General features: G+C 42.3%; 1 protein-coding gene across 2 annotated transcripts in view; it reads left to right on the top strand.

The window, feature by feature from the left end:
* The window catches only part of LOC110520312 (zinc finger protein 385B), a 156,995-nt gene that overhangs the window by 105,190 nt on the left and 26,154 nt on the right, over window positions 1-25,651 (top strand). For both annotated transcript variants that reach the window (XM_036974819.1, XM_036974820.1), the window contains exons 3-4: window positions 5,759-5,904; window positions 14,304-14,414. In XM_036974819.1, coding sequence (XP_036830714.1) covers window positions 5,759-5,904; window positions 14,304-14,414 — 257 coding nt within the window. The remainder of the gene's footprint in view (window positions 1-5,758; window positions 5,905-14,303; window positions 14,415-25,651) is intronic.

The raw sequence follows: 25,651 nt of genomic DNA, 5'->3' as shown, positions 1-25,651 counted from the left end.
CAAAGTAAACTGCCCGCTACTCAGGTACAGAAGCTAGGATATGCATATTATTAGTGGATTTTGATAGAAAACACTCTGACGTTTCTAAAACTGTTTGAATGATGTCTGTGAGTATAACGGAACTTATTTGGCAGGCTTATTTTTGAGGTCACTCTCTTTTCAATGGGATTTCTATGTGTATCTAGATTATTAAGTCACTTGCTTGCAGTTCCTATCGCTTCCACTGGATGTCAACAGTCTTAAGAAATTGGTTGATGTTTTTCCTTTGAGAAATTAAGAGGTAGGGCTGTTCAGAACGAGGGTCGAGTCTACTGTACTGTTGTGATTGGTGCGCACGACCTGAAAGCTCACTCCACAATGTTTTTATCCGCTATTGAACGCAGTTTATCCCGTCTTAAATTTGATTGATTATTTACGTCAAAAAATACCTAAAGTTGTATTAGGAAAGTTGTTTGAAATGTTTGGACAAAGATTACAGGTAATTTATTAGATATTTTGTAGTTGTGTTGCGTGGGTTGGAACCGGTGTTTTTGTGGATCAAACCCGCCATATAAATGGACATTTTGGAGATATAACGACGAAATTAATCGAACAAAAGGACCATTTGTGATGTTTGTAGGACATATTGTAGTGCCAACAGAAGACGCTCTTCAAAGGTAAGGCATGAATTATATCGTTATTTATGAGTTTTGTGTCGTGCCTGGCGGGATGAAATATGATTGTCTGTGTTTGTGTGAAGTGGTGCTGTCCTCAGATAATCGCATGGTATGCTTTCGCCGTAAAACCTTTTTCAAATCTGACACAGTGGCTGGATTAACAAGAAGTTCAGCTTTATTTTGACATATTGCATGTGTAATTTAAAAAATCTAAAATATTTACAATTCTGTAGTTTGAATTTGGCGCCCTGCACTTTCACTGGATGTTGGTCAGGTGGGACGGTAGTGTCCCATCTAGCCTAGAGAGGTTAACAAGTGTTTAAAATTCTCCACTTATGAGCTCGCTGGTATTTAATAACCATCGGCAGTACAGTTTCCCAGGTAACAGGGCTGTCTGTATTCATTCTGTATTCTGAATATTGATGAGTTATTTTGAAGGGACGTGAGTTCTACAGCAATAGTCAATATTTATCTTGTCTCGAGTACATCTCTTTCAAATGATATTCTAATGCTTAGAACTACAGAACCTGGGAAATTGGACAACCATGCAAACATATTTACGGTACATATGATTTGGATACGTTGAATTCTCGTCGGTTATTGTCACAGCCGTGTATATTCCCCCTCAAGCCGATACCACGACGGCCCTCAAGGAACTCCACTGGACTATGCAAACTGGAATCCATATATCCTGAGGCTGCATTTATTGGAGCTGGGGATTTAAAAATTTGAGAACAAGGCTACCTAAATTCTATCAGCATATTGATGGTAGTACCCGGGCTGGCAAAACACTGGGTCACTGCTACTCTAACTTCCGCTATGTTACGCGGGGAGGAGTAGGTGAACCCAAATGCAGACTCAGACGACTAGACAAGGATAGGTAACCAATGTATTTATTTAAAAGCAGGAGAGGAGATGGGATGCAGTCCAGGGGAATCTTAGGCGGGCAGTAGGGAATCCGGACTGAGGCTGAGGGAAAGGAGATTAGGAACTGGAGAAGCAGGTCTGGAGCGGAATCCAATGAAGCAGTAGAGCGTGGATTCAGGGCAGGGAAGCAGGACTGAGGAGACAAGAGACTGGAGACAGGTACCAGAGAGCAGACGGGACTGTAGCGGAGAGAAAAATAAGTGTGGGGCTAGGGAAAAAAGGCACAACAGGAAAACAAAATCTATGCAGCAATAAACAGCTAGAAATGCAGACTGACTGAGTAGAGGCTACGATCTGGCAGCATGGAAGTGGCAGAGCTGAGTATTTGTAGGGTTCTTGATTATGGAACAGGTTGCAGCTGGTGGGAATCTGTTCTGCTTCCAGCACACCTGTCTCCACTCACACAATCACATGCACACAGAGAGAGAGAGAGAGAGAGAGAGAGAGAGAGAGAGAGAGAGAGAGAGAGAGAGAGAGAGAGAGAGAGAGAGAGAGAGAGAGAGAGAGAGAGAGCACTGGGGTGTGGAGGCAGGTTAGGGAGGTCCAGTATAGGGGCGTGGCAGGAGCAGATGTAACACGCGATGGATACAAGGCCCTCCTTTGCCCTCCGTTCGGCAAATCTGACCACAATTCCATTTTGTTTCTCCCCTCCCATAGGCAGAAACTCAAACAGGATGTATCCGTGACAAGGACCATTCAACGCTGGTCTAACCAATCGGAATCAACGCTTCAAGATGATTTTTATCACGCGTATTGTGTGTAGATTGATGAGGGGGAAAAAACAATTTAATCAATTTTAGAATAAGGCTGTAATGTAACAAATGTGGAAAAAGTCAAGTGGTCTGAATACATTTCGATGGCACTGTATATCTATTACATTGTGTTTTCAGATCTATAAAATGTTCATAACGACATGTGTTTGTTCTCATAAGAAAGAAATCAACAAGTGTTATTGGAACAGTGCCATGTTCTTTTGTTGCTTTGTTGTTGCTGGTACGGCTTTGTAAACGTTAGCTCCAAAAACATCACTGCTATGAACTGGGGTGCCTGTTTCAAAGGTCTCGCATGTGTTTCTCATCAGTCTTTATTATGGGTTAACAAAATAACCATGTTTGAGTCATCAGCACAGATAAAAAATCTGTTTTCGCTTCCAAAGATACACGTTTTCGTTGTGCTAAGTCATTAAGATGGGTATCTGTACAAGTTCAGACTTATGCAATAAATAATAATAAATAGCAATAAAACCAACCCATGAATTTTAACACTGAAAGTCAACCGTTTATACAATTTCTTCCTGGGAAAAGGGATTTCATCCTTTACTGTTTCATGGCATCAGACATAGTATTCTACCCAATCTTTTTAATTTGTTGTGGTGTTGGATTCAAGTGAAGTAAACTACAGAATGTGTGGACATCAGTGATTTAAGGACATAACAAGTGCATGTGCCACAGCGTAGAAGGCCTTATTGAAGAGGTTTCATTTTGACAATGAGAAGCCTATGGCATGAAGTTGGACAAGCCAGTCTGGACAAAATGTTTGAGATTATTTACTTTTATATCACATGAGCAAAGCATGAGTTACTGATTGTCTGATGCTAATGTTTATTGGTGTCTTGGTCTTGGGATGATATGATCACACATGATATTATACATTTTTTCTTTCATAATATTGGGGGTCGGTTGCCAATGTAAGATGTCTGTTCTCGTGCTCATGCAGTTATAATGAATTGGCAGCCGACACATTGACGGCAGACACATACAAATCGAATTACAAACTAAATTCCAAACAATTTCACTCCTGTCAACACTGGAAATATCTACACAAAGAGGTTCTAACCATCTGTCTTCTATGACAACATGATCACAAGACAGGTTATCTTTTCCAGTACAGATTGCAGTATTACATTACATCTCTATATACTGTACAATATAAAGTCAAGACCCTCAGTAGATCTTTATCTCCATGTTAAACATTGGTTTCATCACAGTGATCTCCTGCATAGCTTTATTAAATCACAATGTCTCTTGATGGATGATCTAATTTCTATGAAATTAGCTGGAAGAGTTTCCCTGCCGTGTCAGCTACTAACACAGATGTCGTAGATAGACATGTTATACTCTCTTGGCGTTGTACACAGTATGATTAAGTATTTTTTAGTTTTTTATTTAACCTTTATTTAACGAGGCAAGTCAGTTAAGAACAAATTCTTATTTACAATGGCGCCCCACCCCAGCCAAACCTGGACGACGCTGGGCCAATTGTGCGCCGCCCTATGGGACTTCCAATCATGGCTGGATGTGATGCAGCCTGGATTTGAACCAGGGACTGTAGTGACACCTCTTGCACTGAGATACAGTGCCTTAGATACAGTGCAACTGTGCCACTCAGGAGAATGAAGGGAGATTGGAAGCAATAGCTTGATTTTGTTCTCCTTTTTGAAAAATGTTGTTCCTTTTGAATATCTGACAATAATATTAGCACCTATTTGTTGGTGTGTGTGTGTGTGTGTGTCTGTGTGTGTGTGAATGAGTGCTTGTGTGTGTGTGCGTGCATGCTTGCGTGTGTGTGTCAGCACTCAGATGTCTGCTTGTGGGTTTCCGAGAATTAAATATTGTTGCTCATCCTCTCACCTGCTATTAAATCTCTCCTGAGATGAGCTCCTGTACACATACACACAAACACACACACACACACACACACACACACACACACACACACACACACACACACACACACACACACCAACAAACATGCATAATATGCAGTGAAGACGGAGAGAAGAGCACTTTGAATTCTGTGTGGATTATCTACTGTAGTTAAGATCATTCTTTATTTTGGTCTGGGATCAATAGACTTTCTTTGGCCATTAAGCTTTTATATAGTATAATACATACAGTATGAAAGTCTGAAGTAAACCAGCAATAACATTTATTTCACTTTGACATATATAAAGTAGAAATATGCAGATATAACTATGTTACCAATGAACTGCCTTGTATCAGGTATGATCTGTTTATGGTCTGGACAGGATTACAGATGAGGGTATCAGTGTGTATATAATACTATTATTATAAGTGGCAGACAGAAAGCCGTAATGATAAAGGCTTATATACCCCTTTATGGGAGAATAATCTAGGTTATTATAGGTTCTATTCTATGTTCATTGTGAGGTTAACTTTGAGTTCTGTGAGGGAGCAGGATATAACTAGCCTGCTGTGTGATTTATCAGGTAAGCAGCAGAGTTTAGTTGGGAATGATGTTGTAAATTCTGAATAAACCCCCTGCAGGTGTACATCTGCAGCATCCTCTCTCACAGAGCCCAGGATAATGCAGGCAGGCATTAGGCAGTTCACAGAGCCCAGGATAATGCAGGCAGGCATTAGGCAGTTCACAGAGCCCTGGATAATGCAGGCAGGCATTAGGCAGTTCACAGAGCCCTGGATAATGCAGGCAGGCATTAGGCAGTTCACAGAGCCCGGGATAATGCAGGCAGGCATTAGGCAGTTCACAGAGCCGTGCTCTCAGCCCCAACCTCTTTCCCCAGCCAGCCCCATCCCAAGCAAGCCCCAGCCCCAGCTCGAGCTCGCTGCTCTAGCCCTATTTCCATTCCCATCCTATGCCCCAGATCATCTCCCCAGTCCCAGACTCATAATTATTCTCCTAGATCCATCCCTTTACACCAACATACTACCCCATTCCTCCAGCCTACCTGCAGGGTGACTCACATCACACCATACCATGTCCATACACACGCACACCAACTTCAAATAGGTGCTCATATTCTTGTCACATTCACACCACTTCTTAGCCTTGCCTATGAGACAGTGGAGATGTTGGTTCTGCTTCATTTAAGACATGATGAGTTACTTTCCACTATTCTCTGCCACAGCGCTCCCCACAGCCACAGTGTGCTGCTCTTTTCTCTGCATGTTAGCTTCTTATGTATGTCATGTATAGAAGCCCTGCATCCCACCACCCTCAAATGTGTTAATGTTTCTCTCTCTCCGTTTTTCCCTTTACCCACACTCTTTCTCTCTCCCTCTCTTTCCATTTCTCTGTCCCTCTCTCTCTCCTCTCACTCTCCATGTTTCTCTCCATCTATCTCCCTATTCATCTCTCTGTCTTATCTCTCTCCATTTCCCTCTCTTTCTCTCGCCATCTCTCCATCTCCACAGGAAGTTCATGCCATAGCAACACGCTGCCTGCGCTGGTGCGGACTCCGTCTCTGATGATGCAGTCCACTCTGGATATGAAACCCTTTATGCCCTTCCACCAAGTGGACACGTCCTCTGCTGTGGGACTCTTCCCTAATTTTAACACGGTAAGAAATCGCTGCTTTCATTTCTTGTAAGTAATGCTTGCCCGAGCCAGAATGTCCCATAGGACAGGAGACCATCTCCTGTTTCTGTAGTGTGAGGCAGATTGATGCACCCCCTGGATGCTTGTCCTTTCATCTTGTGTACTTGTAGTTTATTGATCTTAGATTTCAGTGTTCTTGCTTGAATCCTAAGAATCTTAACGGCAAATGCACAACAGAAGTGTGAGTGAGACAGAATGAGAGAGAGAAAGAAGGAAAGAGAGAGAGAAAGCACTGCAGTCCACCGTCAAGGCATCGATTTCACAAAAATCGATTCTTTCTTTTATCTTGCCAAAAATACATCTCACTTTGACAGTTGATGTGGCAGGTGGAAATATGACATATCCTGAAAAATCGACTGAGAAAGTTAGAGAAAAAAAGGTGCTATTTAGAACCTAAAAGGGTTCTTCAGCTGAACCCTTTCCCCAGAGGGTTCTACATGGAACCAAAAAGAGTTCTACCTGAAACCAAAAAGGGTTCTCCTATGGGGACAGCCAAAGAACCCTTTTTGAACCCTATTTCCATTCTATTTATATGTCTTCTCCAACCTGCAGAGTCAGACAGAACACTGTTTTGATGAGAGGGACTGAAAGGCAGGCAAGAGGACTCGCCAGCTAATGCCTGTGTTCCCAGACCTGCCATGGACCGATGTGACAACACTCTTTAGCAAAGTTAGTGAGATCTTCGCCTGTGGTCACGGCAAACTGTCAGGAACACTCTGCCTCACAGCGCTGGTCTCCAGCTCAGACCTGGATTTGAACACTACTCTAAATCATTTAAAATACTCTATCTGTGCTTGATTGAGGCTGGCTGATTCCATAGAACCAAAAGAAACATATGAAACATCCCAAACCTGTCCACCAGACAAGGCTAGAGCAAACACACAATAGTATTTGAAAGATTTGTAATATTATTTGAACCCAGGTCTTGCTTCAGTTTATCTCAGCACAGTCCAGCGTGTTTCCACTAGCTGAGACAGACCCATCTAAACTTGACATAATGGCTCTACTGCTGTCGTTGGCTATTAAGCGGTAGTGCACTGAGTTGATGAGTTCATGTTGGTGGGAGTGATGTTGATTATTCAGTGTGACTATAATGATGACACCAACATGAAATATTTTCCACAAGTTATTCCAGGGACATTTATTTTTCAAGACATTTCGAAGAAAAAACTAATTGCAAAATATAACACAGTGATGGTGTCCCATATGGCATTTTGTTCCCTATAAAGTGCACAACTTTTTAACCAGGGCCCACAATGCTCTGGTCAAAATAAGTGCACTATATAGGCAATGTCATGCCATTTACGCTACCATCTTTCATCCTCCTGTTTGCCATTAGCTTTACTGTAGCCAAGTTCTGTTCCCTTTTACAGACAGCTATTCAGCCCAAGATATTTACAGCACACGTGCTGTTGGCGGTAGCCTATTCTGTGTAAACAAAAGTGATTTGACAAGCATGAGCTCTCAGGGTAGATGAAAAAAGGTTTTCAATTTTTCCCAGTGTAATGAATAGTATACGATACAAAGTGACAGAACAGAACAGAAACACAAGTATTTAGAATGCGTTTTGTTTATTGAGTGTTCTGCTGAGGTTTTGTCTGGTTGGAAACAATGGGAAGACACTAGAAAACCACAGTGACAACAAAACAACAATATGCTCCAAAGCCTGACTATGACATTAGAATTTGAGCTATAGTCTCACTGAGGCTCTTTTCCGTATTCTGCCTTTCAGAAGTATGATTACTACACCCTAGGTTCCCTCTTGAAAGGGCTACAGTAATTTCCTGGTCCCAGATCTGTTTGTGCTGTCTTGCCAACTTCTATGGTCATTGTCACACCAAGCACAATGACATAGGCATTGGTGAGACAGTACAAACAGATCTGGGACCAGGCTACTACAGCACAGAATATAAAGGCTTTTCCTGTCCAGGCATTGGATAAGGTTTCGTCCCAAATGGCACCCAATTCCCCATGTAGTGCACTACTTTTGACCAGAGCCCTATGGGTTCTGGTCAAAAGTAGTGCACTGTCAATGGAATAGGGTGCAATTTGTGAAGCAGAATCATGTTTATTTTGGTCATGTCACCGAGCGGGTGTCTATTTATAATTAGTGTCTGTACCAATCAACTCAGCGTGAAGAACAGTGAGGCTCCACACAAAAATACACTCAGACACGAACCCATACATGTGCGAACACAAACATCAAATGTGCTCTATAACCCAATCCAGACAGGCTGTTATTAGCACCATTGGGATAAACAGGTTCAATTCTAATTCTGTAACATTGTTTAAATACAGGAACTGTATCAAGTGCTGCATGCATTAGACTGATCCCCGATCTGTTTGTACTATCTTGCCAACTCATTAAACATGGCAATGACCATAAGGAGTTGACAGGACAGGTGTAGCATACAGACCTCCTACAGGACATTCCAAGTCATACTGGTAATAGAAGGAATGGAGGTTAACAGTGGTGGACAGATCTCTCTCAATGTTTCCAAAAAAATAAAACATTTAGTATAAAATAAATGTTTTGCTTCCAGCAGCCTTTAGGGTTCTGTTGTTAAAAGAGATTTATTTTCATATCGTAAACCTTTTATTGAGGAGGGAGTATGGTGTTGGAACATATCCAGGGTGATTTCTTCATTGTTGCCGCATCACTGTTCTGTTCTGTAGTAACTGTACTACTGTGTGTTCTGAATCAATAAACCTGTTGAGAACAAACCGCTCTGCGGGTGTCAGAAACTCAGTGTTTTCAGGAATACAAAACCTACAGATGGTGAATCGATGTCTTTGTTTACCTCTGCAGCTGCTTTCATTATATAATCCATGAAACACAATATTTAGGCTACTGAAAGAAAAACTGGCAAGTGGGAAAAGTTTCTGCACATTTCATCAGATGCAATTTCTTTGTTTTAATTTGCTGAGCTTTCAGTCTGTGATTACCTTCATCAGAGAAGGTGCACTTGGTAAGAGACACGTCAACCACAATGAATTAGTGCATTTTCTTTCCCACACTAAGTCTGATCCTCAGTCTTAGTTTGTCAGGCCTGTGACACTGGCACAACGAGTGCCTTATCGACATGCTGAATTGATTATTATTTATGATAGCATACTGTATCTACTCTACACTATAGTATGTTTTATACCTGCTGTATGTGATAGAGTGAGAGGGGTTGCGTGCTGTAGGAAGATGTTTGGTGGTGGCACTGATGCAGTGTTTTTATTGCCTGTGCTATATTGGTCCGCTTTTTTGTTTGTTTATTAATTGTAAAATAAAATATTCCCATTTTTCCCGCAGCTATGGTTGTGAGGTTTATTAGTTAACCATTTGTTTACCAGGAGTGATTTCCTATTATTTGCGTTGATGTGGTGAACAAGGGATGACAACAAGGTGTAATTGAAATTCCTTGGACAGTGACAGCCATCTGAACAGCCTGGCTCTGGCCTTGCCTGCCTGCCCTTACCCCTGCCGCTCTCTCTGCCTGCTTATCACTGGAATGTAATTATCAGTCACTGAATGATAGATAAAGTCACTTTTCTAGGGTTGTGTTGTTGTAATGTGGTATGGTGTTGTGGTGTGAGTAGAGCAGTGGCGGTCATGAAATTTGTCAGACAGTTATTGTCATGCAAATTACTGCCGGTCTCATTGTAATTGCCCGTTAATTAACACAAACATGTTTAGCATCTCCAGGCCTCCACGCATACAAGCCACAGATGTGTGCCTTTGGAACATCTACAGTACATTTTAAAAAGTATAATACACCATCACAATAAATCCATAATTTATTTTAGGCATGTCTAAAGAAACAATATGATATGAAGAAAATGTATTTCAGATTAACCGAATATGAGTCGGCCTACTGTATGTTATCTGGCTGTATGCCATGCCATAGGCTGTACATTAAAACAAGTAAACCAGGCAAGTCAGTTAAGAACAAATTCTTATTTACAATGACGTCCTACACTGGCCAAACCCAGATGACGCTGGGCCAATTGAGCGCCGCCCTATGGGACTCCCAATCATGGCCCGTGGATTCAAACCAGGGTGTCTGTAGTGACGCCTCTAGCACTAAGACGACCATGCCCCAGGACTACCTGACATGATGACTCCTTGCTGTCCCCAGTCCACCTGACCGTGCTGCTGCTCCAGTTTCAACTGTTCTGCCTTATTATTATTCGACCATGCTGGTCATTTATGAACATTTGAACATCTTGGCCATGTTCTGTTATAATCTCCACCCGGCACAGCCAGAAGAGAACTGGCCATCCCACATATGCTCTCTCTAATTCTCTCTTTCTTTCTCTCTCTCGGAGGACCTGAGCCCTAGGACCATGCCCCAGGAATACCTGACATGATGACTCCTTGCTGTCCCCAGTCAACCTGACCGTGCTGCTGCTCCAGTTTCAACTGTTCTGCCTTATTATTATTCGACCATGCTGGTCATTTATGAACATTTGAACATCTTGGCCATGTTCTGTTATAATCTCCACCCGGCACAGCCAGAAGAGGACTGGCCACCCCACATAGCCTGGTTCCTCTCTAGGTTTCTTCCTAGGTTTTGGCCTTTCGAGGGAGTTTTTCCTAGCCACCGTGCTTCTACACCTGCATTGCTTGCTGTTTGGGGTTTTAGGCTGGGTTTCTGTACAGCACTTTGAGATATCAGCTGATGTACGAAGGGCTATATAAATAAATTTGATTTGATTTGATTTGACTCGTATAGCTAATGGAGGCCACTTTCCTGCAGTTTAAATCATGCCTGTGAGGCTACACCGGTTTTATACCTGAGCAGCTGAGCAATAAATATAGTAAGAGCTGGGATCCTCCTCTTTGCATATACTGTAGAAATGTCTGGGCTTATAAGAACACTTATTTCACTTCACGCATCAACCACTTTTTGAGGAGCATGCAGCCTCTCGCTGTGCGACAGGTGATATTCCACCCAACTCTGTATGGCAGGTGCTCTCCAACCCTGTTCCAGCAGCTACCCAGTGCTTGCTTTGGGAAACCAAGTGAAATATATATTTTATTAAACTGGCCCCTATCTTTGCGCGCTCGAGAAAGGAATGAATGGGAGAGAGGAGATTGATATAAGAATTCCCTATTACTTGGCTATTCAAAATCAAATACAAATTCACTATAATTGTAGGCTAAATCCGTAAGGTGACGTGCACAATCAATGAACCAACAGCATTGCCTAGGCCTATGCGTTCTCTCCCAGACTCATGGATAGAAAGCATAGCATAAGGTAACCAGTCCCAGTCTATCCAGTATGCATAATAATGCAGTCCACACTCAAAGGCTTCTGCATTGCTTGCTGTTTGGGGTTTTAGGCTGGGTTTCTATATAGCACTTTGTGACATTGGCTGATGTAAAAAGGGCTTCATAAATACATTTGATTGATTGAAAGGCGATTACTTGAATTTGTTTAATTTTAGAGTATAGACTAGACCAATTATGTACCAAAGACATCTCAAATAATTTAAAAAAAAGGTTTGTTTTCTGACATATGTGGGTAGGCTATTAGGCTATATATTGTATAATGGCACAATCATTATTATTATACTTTTTAACATTTTTAATCGGGCTTGGGCTCATATATATGCGAATGCATAAAAAATGCACAGCTGGAAGGTATACAAGCAGGCATACAAACAGCAGGCAAACAATTAGCTTTGATCTACTCAGAAGAATCAAAAGCAGGTGTATTTATGACCCTGGAGAGAGAACAGGGTGCATATAGCTCAGACCCCACATGCAACACGCACTCTCTCTCTCTCCAAACTGGAAATCCCTCATGAACTCCAGGAACTTCTTATTTTTGTTTCTTCAACTATATAATGGATTTAGCCCCTGCCTGACTCATGTCTTTTCATGTCTCTAATTGGATAGAATAACTAATGGCATAGATAGAATGGTAGACTAACGGACTCTCTGGCCAAGAACGACTTGCATCTCGACAGATTTTTGAATCTGTTCTCTCTTCTGTATAATCCAGATTTCATAATATTCTATGTGAGCTAGCAAGAGGTAGGAGAGAGAGCATCAAATACAATGCATTTGGAAAGTATTCAGACCCCTTGACTTTTTCCACAAATAGTTTTTCCCCCCTCATCAAGCTACACACAATACCCGGTAATGACGAAGCAAAAACAGGTTTTTAGAAATGTTTGCATATTTGCACATCACGTTCAAGTCCGGGCTCTGGCTGGGCCACTCAAGGACATTCAGATTTGTCCCCAAGCCACTCTTGCGTTGTCTTGACTGTGTACTTAGGGATGTTGTCCTGTTGAAGGTGAACCTTCGCCCCAGTCTGAGGTCCTGAGCATCCACACAGCATGATGCTGACACCATCATGCTTCACCGTAGGGATGGTGCCAGGTTTCCTCCAGATGTGACGCTTGGCGTTCAGGCCAAAGAGTTCAATCTTGGTTTCATCAGACCAGCGAATCTTGTTTCTCATGGTCTGAGAGTCCTTTAGGTGCCTTTTGGAAAACTCCAAGCGGGCTGTCATGTGCCTTTTACTGAGGAGTGGATTTCCATCTGGCCAGGTCCGTGGGGCGACGCACAATTGGCCTAGCGTCGTCCGGGTTAGGGAGGGATTGGTCGGTAGGGATCTCCTTGTCTCATCGCGCACCAGCGACTCCTGTGGCGGGCCGGGCGCAGTGCGCGCTAGCCAAGGTTGCCAGGTGCACGGTGTAGCCTCCGACACATTGGTGCGGCTGGCTTCCGGGTTGGATGCGCACTGTGTTAAGAAGCAGTACGGCTGGTTGGGTTGTGTATCGGAGGACGCATGACATTCAGTCTTCGTCTCTCCCGAGCCCGTACGGGAGTTGTAGCAATGAGACAAGATAGTAGCTACTACAACAATTGGATACCACAGAATTGGGGAGAAAAATAGGTAAAAAAAATGTGTTTAATTAAAAAAATGAAGAATATATACATAAGTATATGGATGAGCAATGACAGAGCGGCATAGGCAAGATGCAATTGATGGTATAAAATACAGTACCATATATACTGTACATATGACATGAGTAATGCAAGACATGGAAACATTATTAAAGTGGCATTATTAACATGACTAGTGATCCATTTATTAAAGTGGCCAATGACTTCAAGTCTGTATGTAGGCAGCAGCCTCTCTATGTTAGTGATGGCTGTTTAACAGTCTGATGGCCTTGAGATAGAAGCTGTTTTTCAGTCTCTCGGTCCCAGCTTTGATGCACCCGTACTGACCTCGCCTTCTGGGTGGTAGCGGGGTGAAAAGGCAGTGGCTTGGGTGGTTGTTGTTCTTGATGATCTTCTTGGCCTTCCTGTGACATCAGGTGCTGTAGGTGTCCTGCCGTACCAGGCGGTGATACAGCCTTACAGGATGCTCTCAATTGTGCACCTGTAAAAGTTTGGGAGGGTTTTAGGTGACAAGCCAAATTTATTCAGCCTCTTGAGGTTGAGTAGGCACTGTTGCACCTTCTTCACCACACTGTCTGTGTGGGAGGACCATTTCAGTCCTCCCTGACCATGGCCCTTCTCCCACGATTGCTCAGTCTGGCTGGGCAGCCAGCTCTAGGAAGAGTCTTGGTGTTTCCAAACTTCTTCCATTTAAGAATGATGGAGGCCACTGTGTTCATGGGGACCTTCAATGCAGCAGAAATTTGTTAGTACCCTTCCCCAGATCTGTGCCTCGACACAATCCTGTCTCAGAGCTTCTTCGATCTCATGGTTGGGTTTTTGCTCTGACATGCACTGTCAACTGTGGGACCTTATATAGAGGGGTGGGTGCCTTTCCAAATCATGTCCAATCAATTGAATTTACCACAGGTAATAAAGTTAAAGTTGTGGAAACATCTCAAGGATGGAAACAAGATGCACCTGAGGTCAATTTCTAGTCTCATAGCAAAAGTTCTGAATACTTATGTAAAAAATGTATTTCTGTTTTTTATTTTTAATGCATTTGCTAAAAAAAAATACAAATATTTGTTGTTATTGTGGGCTATTGTGTATAGATTGCTGAGGAGTTGTTTTTATTTAATCAATTTTAGAATAAGGCTGTAATGTAACAAAATGTGGAAAAAGTCAAGGGGTCTGAATACTTTTCGAAGGCACTGTATGTCTTTAACACCTTTCTCTGTAGATGAGCGTCACTGGGTAGTGAACACTACCAGGCTACCATCTGTCCTCCTTCAAGGTGTTCACTCTCCACTGATCTTGGGGTGCTGCTCGTCTGTGGAAGCCAGCTAATGTGTTAGTTAGATGGAAGAGAGCTCACTATCTCTCTCTCTCTCTCTATCTCTCACTCTCTATCTCTCCAGTGTCGGTTCGACACTTCACAGTTGCACTCCTGTCTTCTTGTCTTCCAGATGGATCCCGTGCAGAAAGCCGTAATAAACCACACATTTGGGGTCCCCATCCCTCTGAAGAAAAAACAAGTGATTTCCTGTAACATCTGTCAACTACGCTTCAACTCAGATGTAAGTACAGAACAAGACACCCTCTGGAAGAGAGACAGTGTGATAACGTGTAAATATGTACAGTACGTCATTCTTTATTTTGTATCTTTTTCTTGTAGAAAAATGTACTAATACGTTCAGGAGAAAGTGATTCAATATGTGATAAAATGATTCATACAGTATAGAGTAGTAGTAAAAAGCATTCAGATGAAATATTACATTCAAACAGGATCAACCCCATGAAAAAGACTTCTTACTTAAAGGGATAGTTCATCCAAATTACAAAATGACACATTGGTTTCCTTACCATGTAAGGAGTCTATTGTATGACAGCAATCCATTATTTGGTTTAGTTTCCCTGACACATCCCATTCAAGTCATGGTACCAGTATTAGCATTTTTTGCGCATCATGTCCACATCATCCGAAAGTATCTAAAATTTAATGTGAAGCTCAACAAATATAAGTTACTTTGTTGAGCTTCACAGTTAATTTTAGATACTTTCGGATGATTTTAACATGATGCGCGAAAAGTGGTAATATCAGTACCATAACTTGAATGGGATTTGTGCCACAAATGCTAAAACATTAGAATGGATTGCTGTCATACCTTGTCCATAGACTGCTTACAGGGTGAGGAAACCAATGTGTCATTTTGTCATTTGGGTGAACTATCCCTTTAAACATAAGTGAAGGCATATCTTCAGCCTAATTAAGTCAGACATACTGTATATAAATATCTGAGATTTTGAATAATAAATAATGTACTGTAATGTAGTGTATATTCTTTGGGTCAAGCTAAGAGGACATATTTGTTTACAAGCTGTTGACTGCCCATTACTTGTCTCAATGGCTGCTGTAGTATAATAGTTGTGCCTCCAATCTTCTTACAAGTCTGTATTCCCCTTCCAATCAATCAATAAATGGCCAATCCTGAAAGCGTTTTGAACACATCTGATGACGCATTGTGTACAAAATGGTTTGAAGTTGTTTTGTAGTGCAGACCAGACTAGTACTGGAAAGGTGGATATTTTTTGACAAGGTAGACCACAGTATGGGCTATTATAGAGAGACTGTTGTAATCTATAATAGCCCATACTCTGTTGTGCCTGACAGTACAAATGGGTAGTTTTAGTTTAGACACAACCGAATCAGTAGAGGCTGGTGACTTGAAAAATTGAGGAGGATGGGAGACCAACTGTATAACGCACAGAGATGACAAAGTGTGTTTCAAAACTCGTCAAAGACTAATTATTTTAACCTAAAGCATTTAATAAATGCATTTATGGTACAATATTATGGGGAATGGGAATGAGAGGGCTACTTACACTGTGTGTGGGAAAGGGATCACAGCAGTGATTGAATGAGGTAATGAGGCATGAGTTGAGGTGTTCAGAGGCTTGACCAGTGCAGGACAGGAATTGACTGAGAAGACAAAAAACAATAACACAACACTCTACACAATTAGACAAAAGAGCTAAGAATGAGTTAGTCCAAGCAAGGAGTAAAATCATTGATGTGTAATAATGTGATTGACTCCACATACAGGAATGAGAGAACAGCGGTACTCAGTGCTTGGAGGGGAAACATTCAATGTGCCAGTGGATGAGTGGGCACATGAGACAGGGCTTCAGTTCATGTCAGGAGAAAGTTGACAAAAGTCGTGGAGTGGAGTAGTCATCCCCTCTTAATCAGGGAACAGGAGGGGACTTAGCGGTAAATACAACAATAGCAGATACATTCCATTACAGCTGCTCCATCGTAGGTTTGGACAACAAGTTTCTCTATGAACTTAAACTCAGACATCTCAAAATGCATAAAGTCAACCACAGACTGCGCATCTTGCCCACTTGAAACATCAAAGTATCCCAAGAAACGTTCCTGAATTAAGCCCTGATCATCCACATACCTGACGATAACTGACAACTGCAAGCAGACTGGTGGCACCGCAGGTCCCAGAGCGGTGGGGCAATTTTTACCCCCTGGGGCCTGGAGTTTTTCCTTATATGTTAACCTAACTAGGAAAATTCTGGACCATATAAGGTATGCCAGTGATTAATCAGTTGTTAAAAGGTTATATATGGGCTATGATGGAAACAGTTTTTCCTAATCAAGTTACATGATTTTTAAAAACTCCTGATAAAACTCCTAGCCCTGAGGGGATGAAAACCCTGTCAAACTGCAGCTACCTTATATTTGTTCATATAAATTATATTTAGTCTAGATTAGGAGGGGGATTTCCTCTACCCAGACACATAGACAACAACTGATAGACAATATAACTCACAGGGCTGAGCTTGCTTTCAACATGTTTGCATCATGCAGGCTTATGCAACTGTAGTGCTTACAAAACATTTACTCACATCAGTCATCACTATTATGTTGATTCATTCATTCATTCCAGTTAATCATTATGGATTAAAAACGTATAGGCAGCCTAGCCAGCCCAATTTTGAATATAAACTAAATTTGATCACATTTTCTCCTGACACTCAAATGAACTATAAATACATAATGTTACCAATTAGTTTACCCTGATCAGATGGACAGGGCGCATAGGCTGTATGCAGCTGCTCTTATTAGTAGCCTACAGTTGATCAGACTGAAAAATAGTCTCGTTTTCATCCCATACAGTGTGTCAGATCTCTAATGTTTAGGTGTAGCCTAGGCTGATGCAACATTTATATCATGAGTTTTTGCTTGTCTCTCCGGAGTGATTATGTGTTATCATCTTTCCTAAATATATAACCGGCGGAGGAAAGTGGAAAGCCTAACAGGCTGACTACACCGCTCGCGTCGCTTGCTAAAAATACATTTAGAAATCTATATTATTCAATTGTTACACCCACACTGCTCACGCGTGCCAACGAGCATCTGCGTTGCCAAGGGCTAAAATAGAAGTCAGATGTATTTGTGATGCAGATCCCGCTGCAAGTCCTGCCTCTCCCATCTCCTCATTGGTTTATAGAAGCAGATACCCAAGTGCCAATCCCCTCATTGGTTATACCCACGTGGGTGACTGAAAGATGAACGAGGTCAGTGGCGATAATGCACCTAATTTATGAAAGTTGCCAATCGCAATATAAAGTCAAGAGAAGAAAAGGCCTGGATGGAGGAGAGATGACTAGAAACGATTCGGTTGACCATTTTATGTGTGGATTAATTGTCGGAGTAGAGGACCTTATACATTTCATGTAAAATAACAACTCAATGTTTATATCCCAGGACAAATTAGCTAGCAACAGCAAGTTAGCTAAATAAGGAAAATTAGCTAGTAAGTGCAAGCTAGCTAGCTAAATTGCCATAAATATTTAATGCTTTTCGACCGTGTCCTTGTGTCCTCTAAAAGCAAATTATTGCATTCCCAAAATCAAAGGCAAGGCCAGCAATACAGGCGGCTTGATGAAAGGCTCCCTGTTAACCAGCTATACTTTTGATACCAGTTGTAATTGAACACCCTCACCTTTCATCCTTCTTCATGAAACTGATCTCAGGCAAAGGTCGACCCTCACTTTTAATTCTCACCTTTTCTGTGTACCCCAGAGAATGTAAGGGGTTCTTCAACAAAAAGTCCACAATATTTTAGGGCAGCATTGGCCATTCTACCATTCTGCCGCAGAGAACTGCACACTCGCGCTGGTAGCTATCTTGCTACTGGAGATAGCAAGGATTTTCTTTTATGAATTGCACTAAATGGACACAAAAATAAAGTTCTAAAACCAAGAAAACTATTCATAATATACCTCCTCAGCATCCTGTAATTTGAAAAAAATAATTTAAATTGAATAATATCCCAAAAATGCACAACTATCACTTTTCACTTAATCTGTGGCACAATCCCAATACCACTCAATAGGTTAATTCTCTGATCCTAATTCTATGATTGGATGGACACCATGTCAGTTCATACTACAAAAGCTTTGATTGGTTGGAGGATATCCTCCGGGGGTGGACATAATTACCATGTATGCCTATGGAAGGAGGTGAGGCCAATATAGCCAGAGGAGGACAGACGCTAGATGTCCTCTGGCTGCACAATGGTGCTACCCCAGACAGTGCTGTTGAAGTTACTGTAGACCTTAATTGCAAAACAGTGTTATTTAATCAATTATTTGATGACATAATGTATTTAATATAGTTTTATCTAAAAACGATAACATTTTTACTCTTTTTATTTTTATGAAAATTCACTGAGGAGGATGGTCCTCCCCTTCCTCCTCTGAGGAGCCTCTGGACATTACATAGCCTTCTGTGTGACCATACTGTTTGAGCTCTGTTGTACCCGACAGCACAGGAGGATATTTTTAGTTTAGACAACCACCGTGTGTCCTACTGTGCGGCCAGACTGTGGTAGTCTAGCCTTGTTTACACCTGGTTCTAACATGCATATTTTTTCCTGATCTTGTCCACATTCTGATCGTGCCCACATTTTTAGACTGGTGTAGATTATTAAAATATGCATTATGAACTGTTTGTGATCAGATCTTATAAGTGTAAATGGGAAAGATCCGCACAAGATGAGGACGAAGGACACATGTTAGCAGCAGGTATAAACAGGGCTTCTGTAGTATCCCATGGGAAAAGTGTTGAAGACCAAATAGTACAGGTGGACACAACTAAACATGGCCTATTATGTAGTATCCCATGACAGACAAAACATTTTAATCTACGAACTGTCCAGAACACAGGAGATTTGGTTCTTGATGCCGAGATGACCAACTGTGTGGCCAGTCTGTTGTGGTCTGTTCTCCCCCCATAGGGAAGTGGTAATTACTTCCTGTATTGCCATGTTGTTTCCCTCTGCTGGCCTTGATTAAGGTATTATAATGGGAGATTAATGATATTGGGGTGGCAGAGAGCCCAGTCTGATAGAGGGGTCCCACTGTGAAAAGTAATTGAGGAAAGGTTTCCTCAAAGCGATGAAACAAGACACAGGGTTTATCCCCAATGGCATCCTATGCCATATAAAGTAGATTACTTTTGTCCAGGGCCCATAGGGCTTGTTCAAAAAGAATAAAGACATTTCAAATGTCATATTTACAGATGAAGTCAGAAGTTTACATACACTTAGGTTGGAGTCATTAAAACGTGAGTCAATTAGGTCAGTTAGGATCACCACTTTATTTTAAGAATGTGAAATGTCAGAATAATAGTATAGAGAATGATTTATTTGAGCTTTTATTTCTTTCATCACATTCCCAGTGGGTCAGAAGTTTACATACACTCAATTAGTATTTGGTAGCATTGCCTTTAAATTGTTTAACTTGGGTCAAATGTTTCAGGTAGCCTTCCACAAGCTTCCCACAATAAGTTGGGTGAATTTTGTCCCGTTCCTCCTGACAGAGCTGGTGTAACTGAGTCAGGTTTGTAGGCCTCCTTGCTTGCACACGCTTTTTCAGTTCTGCCCACAAATTTTCTATAGGCTTGAGGTCAGAGCTTTGTGATGGCCACTCTAATAACTTGACTTTGTTGTCCCTAAGCCATTTTGCCACAACTTTGGAAGTATGCTTGGGGTCATTGTCCATTTGGAAGACCCATTGTGCGACCAATCTTTAACTTCCTGACTGATGTCTTGAGATGTTGCTTCAATATATCCACATCATTTGTTATTGTGATACAGTGAATTTAAGTGAATAATCTGTTTGTAAACAATTGTTGGAAAAATGACTTGTAGATTTGCACAAAGTAGATGTCCTAACCGACGTGCCAAAACGATAGTTTGTTAGCAAGAAGTTTGTGGAGTGGTTAAAAAATGAGTTTCAATGACTCCAACCTTTTATTTATTTAACCTGGTAGGCTAGTTGAGAACAAGTTCTCATTTACAACTGCGACCTGGCCAAGATAAAGCACAGCAGTTAGACACATACAACAGAGTTACACATGGAATAAACAAACATACAGTCAATAATACAGTAGAAAAAATAAAAATCTATATAGTGAGTGGAAATGAGGTAAGATAAGGGAGGTAAGGCAATAAATAGGCCATGGTGGCAAAGTAATTACAATATAGCAATTAGATTCTCTATTTTGGTTAGGCCAGGGTGTGACTAGGATAGGCATTCTAGGTTCTTTATTTCTTTGTTTTCTATTTCTTGTTTTTGGCCGAGTGTGGTTCCCAATCAGAGGCAGCTATCATTGTCTCTGATTGGGAGTCATACTTAGGCAGCCTTTTTCCCACCTGTGTTTTGTGGGTAGTTATTTTCTGTTTAGTGTCTGCACCTGACAGAACTGTTTCGTTTTTTCAATTTGTTATTTTTGTTTGAGTGTTTCTGAGTAATAAATAATCATGAACACTTACCAAGCTGCGTTTTGGTCCGATCCTCATTCCGACGAGAGCCGTGACGACACTGGAATGGTAGATGTGCAGAAGATGAATGTACAAGTAGAGATACTGGGGTGCAAAGGAGCAAGATAAATAAATAAATACAGTATGGAGATGAGGTAGTTGGATGGGCTGTTTACAGATGGGCTATGTACAGGTGCAGTGATCTGTGAGCTGCTCTGACAGCTGGTGCTTAAAGCTGGTGAGGGAGATATGGGTCTCGAGCTTCAGTGATTTTTGCAGTTTGTTCCAGTCATTGGCAGCAGAGAACTGGAAGGAAAGGCGGCCAAAGAGGAATTGGCTTTGGGGGTGACCAGTGAGATATTCCTGCTGGAGCGCGTTCTACGGGTGGGTGCTGCTATGGTGACCAGTGAGCTGAGATAAGGCGGGGCTTTACCTGGCAGAGACTTGTAGATGACCTGGAGCCAGTACGTTTTGCGACGAGTATGAAGCGATGGCCAGCCAACGAGCGCATACAGGTCGCAGTGGTGGGTAATATATGGGGCTTTGGTGACAATGGATGGCACTGTGATAGACTGTATCCAATTTGTTGAGTAGAGTGTCGGAGGCTATTTTAAAATGACATCGCTGAAGTCGAGGATCGGTAGGATGGTCAGTTTTACGAGGGTATGTTTGGCAGCATGAATGAAGGATGCCTTGTTGCGAAATAGGAAGCCAATTCTAGATTTAATTTTGGATTGGAGATGCTTAATGTGAGTCTGTAGTCCACATATTCTAAGTCAGAACCGTCCAGAGTAGTGATGCTGGACAGGCGGGCAGGTGCGGGCAGTGATCGGTTGAAGAGCTTGCATTTAGTTTTACTTGCATTTAAGAGCATTTGGAGGCCACGGAAGGAGTGTTGTATGGCATTGAAGCTTGTCTGGAGGTTGGTTAAAAGTGTCCAAAGGAGGGCCAGAAGAATACAGAATGGTGATGTCTGCATAGAGGTGGATCAGAGAATCCCCAGCAGCAAGAGCGACATCATTGATGTATACAGAGAAGAGAGTCTGCCCGAGAATTGAACCCTGTGGCACCCCCATAGAGACTGCCAGAGGTCCGGACAACAGGCCCTCCGATTTGACACACTGAACTCTATCAGAGAAGGAGTTGGTGAACCAGGTGAGGCAATCATTTGTGAAACCAATGCCGTTGAGTCTGCCAATAATAATGTGGTGATTGACAGAGACAAAAGCCTTGGCCAGGTCGATGAATACTGCTGCACAGTAATGTCTATTATCAATGGCGGTTATGATATCGTTTAGTACCTTGAGCGTCGCTGAGGTGCACCCATGACCAGCTCTGAAACCAGATTGCATAGCGGAGAAGGTACGGTGGGATTTGAAATGGTCGGTAATCTGTTTGTTGACTTGGTTTTCGAAGACCTTAGAAAGGCAGGGTAGGATAGAAATAGGTCTGTAGCAATTTGGGTCTAGAGTGTCTCCCCCTTTGAAGAGGGGGATGACCGTGGCAGCTTTCCAATCTTTGGGAATCTCAAACGATTCAAAAGAGAGGTTGAACAGGCTAGTAATAGGGGCTGCAACAATTTTGGCAGATAACTTTAAAAAGAGAGGGTCCAGATTGTCTAGCCCGGCTGATTTGTAGGGGTCCAGGTTTTGCAGTTCTTTAAGAACATTAGCTATCTGGATTGGGGTGAAGGAGAAATGGGGGAGGCTTGGGCGAGTTGCTGTGAGGAGTGCAGGGCTGTTGACAGGGTTGGGGTTGCCAGGTGGAAAGCATGGCCGGCCGTAGAAAAATGCTTATTGAAATTGTCAATTATAGTGGATTTTTCAGTGGTGACAGTGTTTCCTAGCCTCAGTGCAGTGGGCTGCTGGGAGGAGGTGCTTTTATTCTCCATGGACTTTACAGTGTCCCATAACTTTTTTGAGTTTGTGCTACAGGATGCAAATTTCTGCTTGAAAATGCTAGCCTTAGCTTTCCTAACTGCCTGTGTATATTTGTTCCTAACTTCCCTGAAAATCTGCATATCACGGGGCTATTTGATGCTAATGCAGAACGCCACAAGATGTTTTTGTGCTGGTCAAGGGCAGTCAGGTCTGGAGAGAACCAAGGGCTATATCTGTTCCTGGTTCTACATTTTTTGAAAGGGGCATGCTTATTTAAGATGAGGAAGGCACTTTTGAGGAAGGCACTTTTAAAGAATGACCAGGCATCCTCTGACGGGATGAGGTCAATATCCTTCCAGGATACCCGGGCCAGGTCGATTAGGAAGGCCTGCTCGCTGAAGTGTTTTAGGGAGTGTTTGATAGTGATGAGGGGTGGTCGTTTGACCACAGATCCATAATGGATGCAGGCAATGACACACTGAACTCTATCAGCAAAGTAGTTGGTGATCGCTGAGATCTGTGTTAAAAACAGCAGAGGTATATTTGGAGGGCAATTTGGTTAGGATGATATCTATGAGGGTGCCAGTGTTTACGGATTTGTGTTGTACCTGGTGAGTTCATTGATAATTTGTGAGAGATTGAGGGCATCAAGCTTAGATGGCTGGGAGGATGGCCGGGATGTTAAACATGTCCCAGTGTAGGTTACCTAGCAGCACAAGCTCTGAAGATAGATGGGGGGCAATCGGGTCACATATGGTGTCCAGGGCATAGCTGGGGGCAGAGGGTTGTCTATAGCAAGCGGAAACGGTGTTTCTGGAAAGGTGGATTTTTAAAAGTAGAGGCTCGAATTGTTTGGGTACAGACCTGGATAGTAAGACAGAACTCTGCAGGCTATCTCTGCAGTAGATTGCAACACCACCCCTTTGGCAGTTCTATCTTGTCAGAAAATGTTATAGTTAGGGATACAGTGAGGGTAAACCTGTAAATAGGGTGATGATGAAAGAGATATTGTCCCTAGAAATATAATTTACACCAGGCGATATCACCGCATGTGTGGTAGGTGGAACTGAAGTGTTAAATAAGGCGGATTGAGCAGGGCTAGAGGCTCTACAGTGAAATAAGGCATTAAATACTAACCAAAACAGCAATGGACAAGGCATATTGACATTAGCGAGAGGCATGCGTAGCCGAGTGATCATAGGAGTCCAGTGAGTGGCTTCAGGCAGCTTGCGGGCCGGGGCTAGCAAGCTGACAGAAGGGCCTTGGAGGGACGTTGCAACAGAAGAAAGTCTGTTGTGGCCCCTCGTGCTATTACTGCTGCAGACGGATCAGCAGAACTCTGTGTGGTAAACCAGACCAACTGGCAGAATAGGTATAGTGGCCAAAGAATTTGTCCGGTGGGCCTCTTAAGCTAACAGTCCCATGTGCTCTGGACAGCTAGCAGGCCGCGGCTAGCATGCTAGCGGATGGGATTTCAGGGGACAAAGCGACGGCGGAGCGAGTTGAGAAAAACCCCATCGAGTGAATCACGTCGGTGGTCCAGTCGTGATGAGTCAGCGGGGTCCAGGCCAGTTGGCAAAAATAGGTATTGTAGCCCAAGTAGTGGCTTATGGTCCTGCCGTGTAGTTCTGGGCTGATCACTCATCTTCCTCATGATCATTGATGCCCCACGAGGTGAGATCTTGCATGGAGCCCCAGACCGAGGGTGATTGACCGTCATCTTGAACTTCTTCCATTTTCTAATAATTGCGCCAACAGTTGTTGCCTTCTCACCAAGCTGCTTGCCTATTGTCCTGTAGGCCATCCCAGCCTTGTGCAGGTCTACAATTTTATCCCTGATGTCCTTACACAGCTTTATGGTCTTGGCCATTGTGGAGAGGTTGGAGTCTGTTTGATTGAGTGTGTGGACAGGTCTCTTTTTTACAGGTAACGAGTTCAAACAGGTGCCGTTAATACAGGTAATGAGTGGAGAACAGGAGGGCTTCTTAAAGAAAAACGAACAGGTCTGTAAGAGCCGGAATTCTTACTGGTTGTTAGGTGATCAAATACTTATGTCATGCAATAAAATGTAAATTAATTACTTAAAAATCATACAACGTGATTTTCTGGATTTTTGTTTTAGATTCCGTCTCTCACAGTTGAAGTGTACCTATGATAAAAATGACAGACCTCTACATGCTTTGTAAGTAGGAAAACCTGCAAAATCGTTAGTGTATCAAATACTTGTTCTCCCCACTGTATATACGGGGAAAAAACGGGGGAAAAAACAACAATGTTTACAAGGGACAGGAAGGGACAAGGCAAAAACACACGTCCGACTGCTACGTCATCTTGTATGTAAACTTCCGATTTCAAATGTCAATGCCAGAACCAGACACGAACCTGACACCCTCAGCACACAGGGGGACAAACACTTGCCTGGAGTTGACAGTATTCCCTCCCCCATATGCCCGCCAAGGCACAACTATGACAACATAACCAACAAAAACGGGTCACAACGCCTGCAGCTCTGTTGCATCCTGGGTATGTACATAGTAAATGGTAGGCTTTGAGGGGCTCCTATGGTAGGTACACCTATAGCTCATCTCTTGGCAGTTGTTCTATAGACTACTTTATCACTGACCTCAACCCAGGGTCTCTCAGAGCGATCACAGTCAGCCCACTGACACCCCTATCAGATCACAGCAAAATCACAGTTTACTTGAACAGAGTGATACTCAGTCATGAGGCATCAAAGCCAAAGGAACTGAGTAATATTAAGAAATGCTATAGATGGAAGGAATGTATTGTGGAAACCTACCAAAAAACAATTAGGCAACAACAAATTCAGTCCCTTTTAGACAATTTCCTGGACAAAACATTCCACTGTAATAGTGAAGGTGTAAACTTGGCAGTAGAAAATATAAAATATATATTTGACCTTTGATAGCTTCCCAATCAAATCTAAAAATGTCCAACATAATACCAAAGAATATGAACAATGACAAATGGTTTGATGAAGAATGCAAAATCCTAAGAAAGACATTTAGAAACCTGTTCTACTAAAAACAGAGACCTAGGAAACCTGAGTCTACGCCTTCACTATGGTGAATC

This window comes from Oncorhynchus mykiss, chromosome 3 (genome assembly GCF_013265735.2).
Source record: "Oncorhynchus mykiss isolate Arlee chromosome 3, USDA_OmykA_1.1, whole genome shotgun sequence".
Classification (NCBI taxonomy): Eukaryota; Metazoa; Chordata; class Actinopteri; order Salmoniformes; family Salmonidae; genus Oncorhynchus; species Oncorhynchus mykiss.
This window is presented reverse-complemented; position numbering and strand designations above follow the sequence as displayed.